Below are 14,246 nucleotides of genomic sequence, written 5' to 3'. Positions count from 1 at the left end.
TTATATTCTATACAAATTGGTGTATAACTTCATCATCGAATTGAAAAGAAGTTTTTTTTACGGGTTTTGTAATATCATTTCTTTATACAATGGTTCTAAGAAATGATATTGTAGATTACACAGTTCTTTGAAATGATTTTATTCAAATCGATAAAACTCTGATATAAGATTCCCGGAAGAAATTATTTACCTCACTTTCTGGAAGTAATGACATGTATCTTTCTTTCACAATCAAACGAAGTCTTATCGAGGCAAATAAGACCAAGTTGTTTTTTTTTATTTTTTTGAAACAGAATCACGAACGATTAATATTTTTTCATGGTATCGAATTTGATGCTGCTATCCACTATATTCTACAATTATTATTCTTCCCATTCTCATTATCTAATGACTAATAACAATATTTCGTCACTTATCGTTCTCTATAATTCTGTGTATAATATTTTGAACCTCTCGAAAAAAATCGCATCGATCAGGCACTGCGGCAATCGGGTTTTGCATTGATTTTAAAAGCTTCGCCCGAGCGCCGAACTTCAGGATATGTAAAGCTCACACCAGTTTTGCAACGAAGCGATAAACGTTTTTCTCTTTTTTCAAACCTCTATACATTCACCTTGTGTTTGCGTGTAGTGCGTGTGAGATAGTGAATAATTGAGGTTACACATGACCTGATCGGCCTTGACTTGTGTGTAATAACCGAAGCTCTAAACTCAGCGCAGCGCAATGATTTACCGAATTATAATCGCGATGCTTGTCACGAAACTTTGTTCGTGATAAATCGTCCGTTCGAATCTTTTCGATCGTCCGCGAATGAATACACATGACACGCAAGAGTAAAATAACGACGATAAATGTAAGAAAAGCGGAAAATCAATTGCTAATTTTCTCCAATTCTTGGAACGGTAATTAAAAATTTTCCGAAAGTCAAGTATATTAATCTATAAAGATTTTGGGTTCGATTCGTGTCAATTCATACGTAAGTATAATGGCGTCAAGTATTCTACGCCACGCGACAATTGAACGTCGACGACATCGCAGATGAAAAAAATCACTTGCATTTTTGTACCGATACAATTTTCGCACAAAAATATATCAAGGTAAATCTGTGTGTAGTGCAAAGAGCAAAGTATATTAGTGTTCATAAAAACCTTCGGTTTCCGGCCAACTTTTTTTCCGTTCCGAAACAAAATGCGAGTTCGATTCTATACGAATTATGTGACTCACAATCTCTCACGTCGTCGGCTGCATCGTCAGTCATTGTGCATAATTCGTATAGAATCGAACTCGCGTTTCGTTTCGGAACGAAAACAAGTTAGCCGGAAGCCGAAGGCATTAATGAAAATTACTGTAAGTAAACGCTGTATGCGACTGCTGCAAGTCGTATTTGCGCGCATTCGCACATGCATACGGTAAATACGTGGAGGCTGAATCGAATGAAGGGTAAAGTCGTCGCAGGTCGGCACCAAACGTGGGTGTGGTCCTATAATCGATTTCGACTCTCTTCCTCTCTCCCTCTCTCTCTCTCTCTCTCGTCGCATCCAGCACCCCACGTCAACGTAGCTAAGCCAGTTATAGTATTATCCTCAGTACATATATGTATACATATGTCGTATTTACGAGGCTCTCGTTTTCAACTGGGCCACTTTATACACGCTGAGCTCATCGGCGCTCTTTTTATAATTTTCAAACGAATTGTGGGAGGGAAAACCTCGTGCGAGGGAAGCTGTTTTTTTTACTTCTTTTTTTTTTTTACAAATCATGCTTCACTACCAAAACCTGATATAATACACGCCTGGGTCGTAATACAGAAGGAAATAAATAATTAACAAGATCAACACTTCGGAGATTTTTAATTTACTATTCTATGTACGTATAAACTGCGTAAAATTTTATCGTCAGACGATTTATAAACAGTTGGCAATGAAAAATGTTCACCACAAGATACAATATCTCTCGTTCAATTTAATTGCACTTCGATTTCTAATTTTTTTTTTTTTTTTTTTTATGATATTTTCAATTATCGTCAGCAACTCACGCGTAATAAATTCTATACTGTCATAGATACTTTGCATATGTTGTATAACAATGTAATCAACATTTATTACTCCGTAATCAATACATTAAGCCAATTCTTAGCATCGGCGTTAAAGGATCATTCCACCGGATATCAATCGCAATAGCGCTCAAAGTACAGTACTGGTAAAATTTTGCTCAATAAATTATATTCGATTCGATAAATAGACTGGTCAGAACAATAATTATTGTTGTCAACTAATAAGAACTATATTTTTCAATTGTGGTAAAAAGTGAAAATAGTTGTAAGACCGAGCGGTAACCAAAACTAAAAATTTCTCTCACAATCAGTGCACCAAAGTTACGATCCTGAACCTCGTGTTTTACCGCTATATATAAACAATTCCTTGTACGAGAGCGTTTTTATTGCAGGACGGATGCTGCGGCTCGGCGGGCTTCGAGTTTTATCCACAAAGCAGCGGTTCTCGTCATCTGCTTATTGTGCACCTGCTTCTTGCACACGGCTGTTGCGCTGCGTTCATTCAGGACACCGTGCAGGAAAAACGGAGGGCTTTCCAAACGTTGCAGTCCCTGATTTCCACGCCGTACGTTCCACAGGCGGCGGAGCAGAGCCTGCCAGGATTTCCGAGGCCTACCATCATCGATCCTGCTAGTTCCATCCATCCACCCGGCTGCTGCCTCGATATACCGTCAACTTTGCAGGGCTGCAGCGATCCTTCTTTCCGTGTGTACGGGAAAAAATTTCACCCACAAAACATTTCTTATTTCAAAACACAGAGTTTTTCTTCGGATATTACATTTTTTAAAGGAAACTCTTCGATTCGTGTTAAAACCGAAGACTTTCAAGAAAATTTTTATCACAAATATTTTCTATTTACAGAACTTTTCGTTCTTGTTATTTATGCAGATTTTTATACAACATTTTCAGACACGAGAATATCAGAGAATATTGCCGAGTTTTGCTTATCGCCTTTTAGAGCGAAAGCAACACTGTTTTCGATCAACCCAATTACTATTTGACAGACATCTTATATTTAAAAAATCTTTGCTTTAATGGCGGAACGTCTTTTTAGAAACTCATACGATTAGTTTAAAAATTCCAAAAGCCTTTCGCAATGCAACGGTTGTGAGTCAAAGATATACTTTTGCAACAAAAAATGTCGGCGTAATTCTTATCACGGAAAGAATGTATACAAACAAATTAACGTTTATACCAAAAACAATACACAATAATTTTTGACAATGTTGGAGAGAAAACAGCGACGTATGACCGAAGACGTGAAAAAACAAATCGCGCCATTTTGTTTTTAAAACGAGAACCAAGCATTTTTTTTTTTTTTTTTATGTACAATTAATTACAGTAATGCTTCTTCGAGGTGAGATGTTTCATTTGACGATCGTGGGCGATAAAATATCGTAGGAATAAATGTTGACGCGCGCGCGATAGAAAAGAACCACTTTCAGGTTATAATCCACCGATGCATTAAGTTCTGCCATTCTATTTCACACGTAGGCTGGATGAAATAGGGCGGCAACAGATTCGTACATTGAAATTCCCGCGATGCGAAATGAGGCAGGGCGACCACCGCGTGCTTCGGGCGTAAACATGTGGCGGATGTGAAACATGTGGGCAGCTGGAATCACGAGTTTCCAAGTTTACACGGGCCATGTGACGCGCATGCGCATTCAAAACTTGACCGCTTCTACGCGCGCGGTATTTGGTTATACGTGTGATCGCCGCACTCGCGCTAGCGATAAAACAAACGACGCGAGGTCCCGAAAACAATCGCCGCGTGCGGAATATCTCGTTTCCGTCGTAGATAAAAGTTTTTAACGATATTCAATTTTTATATCAATTTATTCGCGGTTGGTTATCGAATTATTAGCATCGTCGTCATTTGTTCTTCTCGTATTGCAGATTTAATCTTTATTCAAATCGTCGGATCATCTTCTCTCTCTCTCTCTCTCTTTCTCTCATAATATTGGTATCATTTAATTATTTTGTATTATTAGTACTAATTACTCACTATTTCTCAAGTATATCTTCAGATCTTTATTTCTGATTCATTTTTATTTTTATTATTAGGTTACTTATTTTATATTATTTTTTTTTTTTCTTTTTTTTTTTTTTTCACTATGTTATATTTCTTTTCTACTTATTATTCTAAACCTAATTACCGACTTATTTTTAGTTATTCCATAGCTTTGTAATTTGCTTCAGGGTGCACAATCAATCAATCAATCAATTTCTCTGAAGAGTGCACGGTAGGTTCCAAGAAAGAATTTGTACCTCCTCGCTTGCGCTCTTTGCTGGTAAATTCACTAATTGTATACCTCAGTTTGATTGCTCTTCTTTAGTTTATTGCGATCCGACAACGGGTCCGGATCTCAAACGACAGCTTACCCTTGATTCTCGTCTTAGGGTATTTGACGTCTCTTCGTATTTGTCGTCCAAAAATCCAAACATTTTGGTCCGTACTAGAGTACGCTTGGATGGCTACCTTCAGCGGACAGACGCCGTTTCTGGTGTCTGCTTCTCTGTGGAACTCGTTGTCTACTTCTGTTCGGGAGTCATCTTCTGTAGATACCTTTAGGCGAAAACTGTAAAATTATCTAGACAGCGTGAAAATTTCTCTCAATTAGATCAGAAGCACTCATGCCTCGTTTCACGTTTTTTTTTTTTTTGATTTTTTTTTCTTTCTTTTTCTTTCTTTTTTTGATTTTCTTTTCTTTCTTTTTCTTTTTTTTTTTGGTTTTTTTTTTCTTGTACATATATATATTTTTTTTGTTCTTTTTCTTCTTCTCGTTCTTCTTCTTCTTTTTTCTCCCTCTTGATATCCGCTATTTCCTATTTATGTTCTGTATTTTCCATTTTAGTAGAGCAGTATGAGTTTTATAGCGTAAAGTTCATAGACGATAAGAATATATTTAATTTAAACTTATTATACATTTCGTATCAAATTTTGCTAAATTAAGAAAACATGCATGAAAATAGTTTGTTACGATAGTCACATGACAATTCAGCGTGGGTGTAATCTTAGTTGAAAATCTTCGAGAAACTTTTGCTTAACGATAAGTAGAGGGATGCTAACTTCTATCGAGGGAGAAAAGGCAATACAAAAAAAGCCATCATGTAAGTCTTTTCTGAAAGTGAGGTGTAAAATTTTTTCTATTACAACTGTGAATTGTTCTATTTAATACGAGGTTGATATATAATTAGCATTCCTCTAACTTACAGGTTACATAATGAAGAGTTTCTAAAAAAAAAATGTATTCTTTAGCTGTTGTGAGCATTAACCAAGATGATTCTTTCAACGAAGAGAGCTAGATAGACAGAGCTAATTTTAGATGAAAATATGACACTCCAAGAAATTGGAGTTGCCTCATCGACTAAATATCGTTTTACTTTTGTTTATTTCTTTAAATAAATCTGCTGTAAGTCACGGTCTGTCCGTTCTGAGTTATATGCAAAAAAGGGCAATCCCTTAATAACGAACAATACCCTGTTTTACGTCAGAAGAAATGTAAAATTCTAATTGATGCAAGCAGCTTAGACATTTGAATATTTACGTTGATTGCGAGTAAACGAGGGTAAAAAAAATGCCATTAGAATATAATCGCGTTAAGGTTTCAATGACACGTCTCTTTAAAGAACTTCGTTCGCCAAAAGTCGATTCTACTTTTTATCAATTTCAATTACAAAATATTCGCACGACGAGCCTTTATAAAATTACTATATCTGCAAGTTTACGTTTCTCTAAAAATAAAAAAGTCAAAAACACCGGAGCTACAAACAAAAGACTAGATATCGATTCGTTCGATTTGAATCTACGGTAGCTTGTTTTATTCGGAAGACTATTTGTTACAAATTCTATACTTTTTTTTAAGACGTTGGCATCGTTGAATATTTAATTCTACAACATTGCATCGATATTGGTCACGATCAACAATTGGCAATGTTAAATTCACTACCGAAAATAAAATAGAATCTTTTGCAATGAATCTGTAGAAAACGGACTCTTTTAAATAATACGAGTGAAATCGAGACCAAGCACCGATACCTAACGACAAGCCTTTGTTTATAATTCAAATATTTTCTGTTTCTATATTTTTAATACGACCATCCGGTAACAAATTTAATAAAAAGTATAGAATTTTCCGTCAGCCAACCTCTCGCGTCCTACTTTGCTCGCATCTCCGTCCAATCCTCTCTTCGAGATTTCAATAAAAATATAATAGCGTGACGAGACATTGATAAAAAAAAGGTCACGGTACGATAAGCTTTGAATTGTTTTTTTTTTTTTTTGTTTTTTTGTCCTTGCTACGTTTTCCCCCAAGTGTAAAAGAAAAAATTTATAAAGTTTTTCGAATCATCTTTCGCGAAGGTCTTCAAGCGACCCGAGGATATCTGCACCGCGTGACCTTGACCATCAAAAGTCCACGGGCATTCACGTGGAACGTAACAAGGTCAAAGTAGTGTACTTTCCGTTGTAGGCGTTCGTTCAAGAACGTGAGTGAGCAAAAAATGCGTGTAACATAAGCACTGTCAAACAAAGTCGAGATGAAACAGCGCCGAATCCCGAGGCGACGGTGGCACAATTCAATTAAGAACGATGTTACGCGATGAGCCAATCAACGTTTTCTGTGAAAGCGGTTTCGAGATTTGTTTTTTCGTCGACGAGCGCCTGACTATCCGTCGATAATTTTCAACAATGGCCCGCGCGCTTCACGAGGATATAAAAAGCTATCCTTCGGTACGAAAACCGCGTGAGAGGAGTTGCAGAGATTTTTCGAACGCGTGTAATTGAAGAACCACGAAGAGGAGAGGCGGACAAGTGAATAGACAACGAGCTAGGAGAGCGCGACTATTTTTACGCAGGACGAATGTTTAAATAGAACAACTACACGTTGGTGGATGTGCACAGCGTGAAGCTTAATGTTCGAGCAAATCTGTGAGGTTGTAAAATCGAAACACAAGTGTGACTACGGATTTTGACGAAAACTCGTTGTTTTGCAACTTTGGGATTACGCGGAATTCGGTAGATAATTGTCAGAGTAACCAAAAACTCGTATTTTTGAAAATACAACTTTTGCAAAATTATTCTGAAGCTACAAAATAGTGATTTTTGCTTTAACGTTCCGTTAGGTTAACTTTGCGAATTTAAAATTTGTTTATTCGTAAGGTTTTGACCGAAATTGCGAAGCTGAAAATTTGGTAACGTAACGTAATGTTTTTCTGTTCCTTCGAAACTCTTGAGAGATTTTAAAACACTGTGAATCGTAATAAAATGAGCCTGCAGTTAGTTACGCTAGTCTAACGAAATATTTTTTATTCACTTCGAAATTGCTAAGTTTTGAAAACACGAAGTACTTTTGCTAGAGTTTACATTAAACGTTATCAATCTCGATATCGCATTTAACACCACGCTGAAGTTAACAGTGTCAACGTAACAAAATATGGTAAAATCATTGATATGCAATTCAAGTACGACATTCAGGGGGGGGGGGGGGGGTTGGGTTTTCAACATATATTTTTTTCATGGGTTTTATTGATTAACGTACAATCCTCAAGGTGTGAATCAATGATTTATCCTAAACATGCGGTATTACAGTAACGTCGCTTAATGTCAGTTCATCTTTATCTTTAGTCGCTATCTTGTCTTATCGTTAGATATTCTGGTATTCGGAAAGTCAGTTTAATATTTGCAAGTAGCTACACAGTTGTAAAATAAAAGTTTCAAACAATTCGGTATTAAAGATTAAAGATGGTGTTCAGGTGATTCACGGTTAAAGAGGAGTAAAATTTCTACACAGTGTTTACGCAGGTTTTTTTTCAATTTTAACAAATTGGGCTCTGAGTTTGAAAAAATTTCCACGGTAAACACGGTGTGCGGTTGGATCAGCAGTAAAGAGTTGTACGTGATCGTTGAATCAGCTGTCCACCTACATCACACCCCGTGTTATAAGCTCGAGTAAATATCACGTGGGCGTTTAAATGTTGAGTCTCGTGACGTACCTGCCTACGTACATTTATGCCTATATCTTACACATGTGCTTATATAGCGATGGTCCGAGTGATACGGCCACGCGAAAGAAAGGTGGAAGAAACTTAGTGCCTGAGAGGTGAAGGACTTTTATCGTGGCTTAACGGCTACTCGCTTGCGTGTCATGTGTAATATATATAAACCTTTATTGGCCTCAGTTATTCACCAAAATTATTTCCATTGAGGCAAGAAATAGATTGTACCGTTGTACGTAAAAATCATACAATTTCAATGAAAAACTTCCTCGATTTGAATTCATCATAGGTATTTTTAACGTGGTTAGAAATATTGTATTATATGATTATGTATGTACGATATTACATGATTATGTGCTAATGATATTATATGATTAAGTAAACAGGTACAATCGATAGTTGCATTATAGAAGAGTCAAGAGAAAATTACCTTACCAAGAATATTACAATGAAAAATTTGCTTCATCTGAATTCATCGTAGGTAATTTTAACGTGGTTAGAAATAATGTATTATATGATTATGGATGTACGATATTATATGATTACGTACTAATGATTAAGTAAACATGTGCAACCAAAAGTTGCATTATCGAAAAGTCAAGAGAAAATTATGATACCAAGAATATTACAATGAAGAATTTGCTTCATCTGAATTCATCGTAGGTATTTTTAACGTGGTTAGAAATAATGTATTATATGATTATGGATGTACGATATTATATGATTACGTACTAATGATTAAGTAAACATGTGCAACCAAAAGTTGCATTATCGAAAAGTCAAGAGAAAATTATGATACCAAGAATATTACAATGAAGAATTTGCTTCATCTGAATTCATCGTAGGTATTTTTAACGTGGTTAGAAGTAATGTATTATATGATTATGGATGTACGATATTACATATATGATTACGTATTAATGATTAAGTAAACATGTGCAACCAAAAGTTGCATTATCGAAAAGTCAAGAGAAAATTATGATACCAAGAATATTACAATGAAGAATTTGCTTCATCTGAATTCATCGTAGGTATTTTTAACGTGGTTAGAAGTAATGTATTATATGATTATGGATGTACGATATTACATATATGATTACGTATTAATGATTAAGTAAACATGTGCAACCAAAAGTTGCATTATCGAAAAGTCAAGAGAAAATTATGATACCAAGAATATTACAATGAAGAATTTGCTTCATCTGAATTCATCGTAGGTATTTTTAACGTGGTTAGAAATAATGTATTATATGATTATGGATGTACGATATTATATGATTACGTACTAATGATTAAGTAAACATGTGCAACCAAAAGTTGCATTATCGAAAAGTCAAGAGAAAATTATGATACCAAGAATATTACAATGAAGAATTTGCTTCATCTGAATTCATCGTAGGTATTTTTAACGTGGTTAGAAGTAATGTATTATATGATTATGGATGTACGATATTATATGATTACGCACTAATGATTAAGTAAACATGTGCAACCAAAAGTTGCATTATCGAAAAGTCAAGAGAAAATTATGATACCAAGAATATTACAATGAAGAATTTGCTTCATCTGAATTCATCGTAGGTATTTTTAACGTGGTTAGAAATAATGTATTATATGATTATGGATGTACGATATTATATGATTATGTATATATGTACATTATGATATATGATTAAGAGATGCAACCGTAGTTGCATTAATTAAAGATCGAGAAAAAATTGTTCTAATAGCAGTAAGTCTTATATATTCGTGCACTAATTTGTGGCGTGTCACTCTAACCTATAAAATACATATATTGATTCAGAGAAATACGAGACTGAAGCTGGCAGCCAATCGTTCTAACATTCATTCGCATAAGGCGATGATGTCGAAAAATCAAAATTTTGTAAATACCTCGAATCCCAGACACTTCTATAGAATTATTCGGATAAAACTTAACTGCGTTTTATCTATTTCCAAAAAGTTTAACACGTTTGGCTGCTAGCTTTAGCCTCGTAAAAGAAATTGCGATTGAATTAGCCTAACTAAATGTAACCGTACCAAGTATCAGCAGATATCGTCCTCTGCTTACTTAAATCGAATTATACTAACAACCATCAAATTATCGTTAACATTATCATTATCGCTATTATTATAATATTATCATTATTGTAATATAGAAAAAAAAATTATTTTTTTAATTTTATTATTATTTAATTTTTTTTTGTTTTTAATTTTTAATCAAGTTTTTTTGTGCTTTAATTTTTTTAATTTTTTTTTTTTGAACCGTGGAGTTGCGGAGTCCATATTGTCATTGTCACTATTATCATTATCATTATCATTATTGTTATTATTATTATTAATACTACTACTACTACTTCAATCATTGTAATTTTTTTTTTAAATTTTGTTTTTGGTAATTTTTTTTGGTATTTATCTTTTAAATATTTTTTTTGATCCGTGGAGTTGCGGAATCATTATTGCCATTGTCACTATTATTATTATCATTCTTATTATTACTGTTGTTATTATTATTATTATTGTTATTGTTATTATTATTATTATTATTAATACTACTACTACTACTTCAATCATTGTAATTTTTTTTTTAAATTTTGTTTTTGGTAATTTTTTTTGGTATTTATCTTTTAAATATTTTTTTTGATCCGCGGAGTTGCGGAATCATTATTGCCATTATTCTCACTGTCGTCATTATTATAATAATTATAATTATTATTATCATTATAAAAATATTTGATGTTTTCAGTAACTGAATTCAATAATAAAATCCGAATCAACAAGTGTTGGAGTAGTTCGACGATACTTGAACTGGTGTTGTTTACGTTCTCAGAGAACATTTGTGTACCACTTGTGAATTATAATCTTTGACCGCGCGTACGACGAATGTGATCAAATGCCGAGTTTAAATACGCGTCAAATAACTAACGCTAAATCAAGACTAAAATATCAAATTCAACGTGTTCTAAATAACAATACGTGGAAAACATCGAAAAGGTTGAAGTTAGCAACGTTATTGCAAAAAAACAATCATCATGGAAAAAACACTACATATTTATTTTCGATAAACCAAGAATTTAAAATACGACGAATATATCTCATATCATTCCATGCTAATGAATTTCAAAATAATTAAAAATATCGCGAAATGACGGTTTTTCCCTAGCATGAATAGTTGCGATAACGTTGCCAACATCAACATGATTTAAATAAAACTAAACTCTAGATTAAAAATGAAAAAAATTGCATGTTTGCATGCAACACGTGCACAACGTTAACGAATAAGAAAAGCGTGACTAAACGAAAAAAACAAAAAACAAAAAACTATCGACTAGTTGTAAGCGTTTTAAAATATCATCGTGATTTACGAACCGGTATGAGTGCGGAGATGAGCCTTGAGATGCGAACTCTTTCCGTAAACCTTGTTGCATCCTAAGTACGGACAATGGTGTGACTTTCGTGCAGGAGTATATGAAGATCTGGGCGCAGGGTTTATCCTGGCTGTGTTCACGTCATCGTTGCTCGAGTTCGAGTTCTCTCCTGACCCCGTTGACTGTTCGCCGGATGTTGATGGCTTGGGCGATTCCTCTGCCGGCACAACCGGGTCCACCAACTCCACCAACTCCTCCTCCTCCTCCTCCTCCTCCTCGTCCTCCTCCTCCTCCTCCTGCTCCTCGTCATCGTCCTCGACGTCCTCCTCCTCCACCTCCTCCTCCTCGCCTTTATATTGCGGTTCGTACTTTATGTCGAGCCTGGGGCATTTTCGCCGATGCAGCACCGGCTCGTTTTCATCCTCCTCCTCCTCATCCTCTTCCTCGTCCTGCATCTGCATTTCCTTCTCCTCGTTCACATTGTCGTCGTCGTCGTCGTCACCATCATCGTCATCATCATCATCATCATCGTCATCGTCCTCCTCATCCTCCTCATCCTCAAACGTTTCGTCCGCACCCACGTCTAATCCCTCATCCTCGTCGATATCTACCTGCGGTTGGTTGGCGTTTTCGTATTCGTAATTGTTTTCGTTCTCGTCATCGCCGTCAAGTTCGTCCTCGTCCTCCCCGTCGTTCGCATTTTCGTCAAAATCGAGGTCGGATTCCTCTTCGGCCTCTATGTCCGAGACATCGTTGAGCTCGAAATCGGATTCCTCGTAGAGATCCTCGTCTTCCGGTTCCGGCTCACTATCGGCATCCATATCGGTTGAATACATGAGCTCTGAGTCGGTTTCAGAGACGCTTTGATCGGTAACGACGGGCGGGACCTCGGGGACCGGCTCCTGTTTGATTTTAGTTAGGTCGGTTAGTATCCTGGCCACCATGAAGAGGGAACTTGAAAAGACCTCGGGGGGCGTCGTCGCCTGGTCTTCCGGTAGACCCGGAAAATTTGCCGCACCCGGTACCGGCTCTACTATCACAGCCGGTTTCACGTTCGTCACCATCATCAAGTTCTTCGGTGTGGTGGTGTGATCAAAACGGGGTGGTGGTTCCATGAAGGGTGTCGCGGATGTCCGTGCTCCGGACAAGCTGTAATCTCTAGCCTGAGACATGGAGAGTAAACAATGGGCCGCGAAGTTTATATCGTCTGTATCCATTGATTCCTCATTTGTGTTTTGTACAACCGCCGGATCGGTCTCAGGTTCGGTTCCGGTTTCACTTTTCGGTTTGTCAGTATTCATCTTTACCTGAAAGTCTTTGCTCGACGGGTAATTGACAAACACTACTACAAAATCGCCAAATTGTCGGTAATAATTCAGAAGACCACTTTTATATCTCTCTCTCACTCTGCAGTATGACGTTTGAAATAATAAACCGAACTTGCGCACTGTACGTATAAAGTGTCTGTGGCATGTATCTCAAACGAAACGAAGGATCGTCGAAACTGGGCAACGAAATCGACGATGGAGGATATTTAAAAGAAAACACCAAAAAATAAACGTAACACTAAAAACAACACCGTTACCGAGCTAATTCTCACTATACACCGAGGAACTTAGAATCTCCCGCACGCGAGCACGCCAGATTACTTCGGTAAGGACCGAGCGACCTGACTCTACCGAGTGCTGGCGAAGACTGACTCTCGTGCGTCCGGATCGTCAGGTCACCCCACATTGCCCCACATGTGCTCCGCTCTGCTGTAGTCCCCACTCGCCGGCACTTCTCCCCACTCCTGCGGATCACGGCTTTGAAACTTTCGAAATCGCGACGCGCCATTGGTCAGATTCTCCCACGCGCTGCCTTGCAGCCCCACCTGAGCCCTCGAACCTTGCGATTAGCCCTGCTCACCCTGTTTACCGTTAATCCGGGGTTCACCTACCTGGGTGCATCCGTTTGAGTATGTAGGTCTAATGAGTAAAATGGTTCGGATACAAAGTACCGATTTATTGCTGCAGAGTAGTTTTGTCATTCGTCATCGTATTAGCGAAATTTTCAGGACAATGAGGTGACTCATCGATCGTGTTATTGCCCTTACGATTTGAGTCGTCTTTGGAACGAATCTGGGAGTAAGCCGGATTTTTCAAAATTTATTCTGTAGTTATGGTAATGTTATCGAAAATGCGAAAAAGCGATATTTGGCTGAAAAATTTTATTTTCCTTTTTTTTAATATCTCAAGTTTATGAAAAAAGAATGTACGAATGACTTTGGTTATACTTAATTTGATGAGAGGAAAGTTAAAATGATATAGAAAATGTAATGCTTTTCAGAAAATCCTTGCAGGATTTTTGGGAACCGTGTCTGCAGACTCCAGCGATACAGTCTTTAGTCAACGAGCACGTTTTTTGCGATTTTCCGTTAGAATTCTTCTAAAAATATGGTTGAGGTGTCGTTCGATTCGGAATCGCGTCTAGAAGCTTTTTGAAAAAATTCAAGATGGGGAACAAAAAATTGAAGTTGTTAACAATTTCGTGAAAAAAAGGGTTTAATTATTCGCGAATATCTCGAGAACTATCGCAGATATCGCAAATGTAAAAAAATATTCTTAAAGAGCAGGAAATCTTTAACAAAAAATTCCGGAACCCGGAACTCTACCATCAATATTTATAATTTTAATTTGGAGGTGAAAATAAGGCTGAAAACGGGCGATGTGACGACCGTGCGCTCGGCACGATTCGCTCATATTTACAAGAAAAATTGTTTTAACCCATTAAATGTTAATGTTGAGGAACAAAAAAATCCAGGTACTATTTAGATACATAAATGA

At 36.6% G+C, this 14,246-nt stretch overlaps 1 protein-coding gene across 2 annotated transcripts in view; it reads right to left on the bottom strand.

The window, feature by feature from the left end:
• Nucleotides 1–13,124, bottom strand: part of LOC124177676 (asparagine-rich zinc finger protein AZF1-like) — a 47,937-nt gene extending 34,813 nt beyond the window's left edge. Inside the window, exons 1-2 of one of the 2 annotated variants that reach the window (XM_046560313.1) lie at nucleotides 11,757–13,124; nucleotides 11,423–11,717 (exon numbers count right to left, since the gene is read on the bottom strand). In XM_046560313.1, coding sequence (XP_046416269.1) covers nucleotides 11,423–11,717; nucleotides 11,757–12,722 — 1,261 coding nt within the window. In that variant the 5' untranslated portion in view covers nucleotides 12,723–13,124. Of the gene's footprint in view, nucleotides 1–11,422 lie in introns of both variants that reach the window. The other variant, XM_046560312.1, reaches the window with a different exon arrangement.
• Between the last annotated feature and the right edge of the window lie 1,122 nt (nucleotides 13,125–14,246).

Source organism: Neodiprion fabricii, chromosome 3 (assembly GCF_021155785.1).
Source record: "Neodiprion fabricii isolate iyNeoFabr1 chromosome 3, iyNeoFabr1.1, whole genome shotgun sequence".
In the NCBI taxonomy this organism is placed as follows: Eukaryota; Metazoa; Arthropoda; class Insecta; order Hymenoptera; family Diprionidae; genus Neodiprion; species Neodiprion fabricii.
The sequence above is the reverse complement of the archived record's forward strand: the minus strand, read 5'-3'. Positions and strand labels throughout refer to the sequence as shown.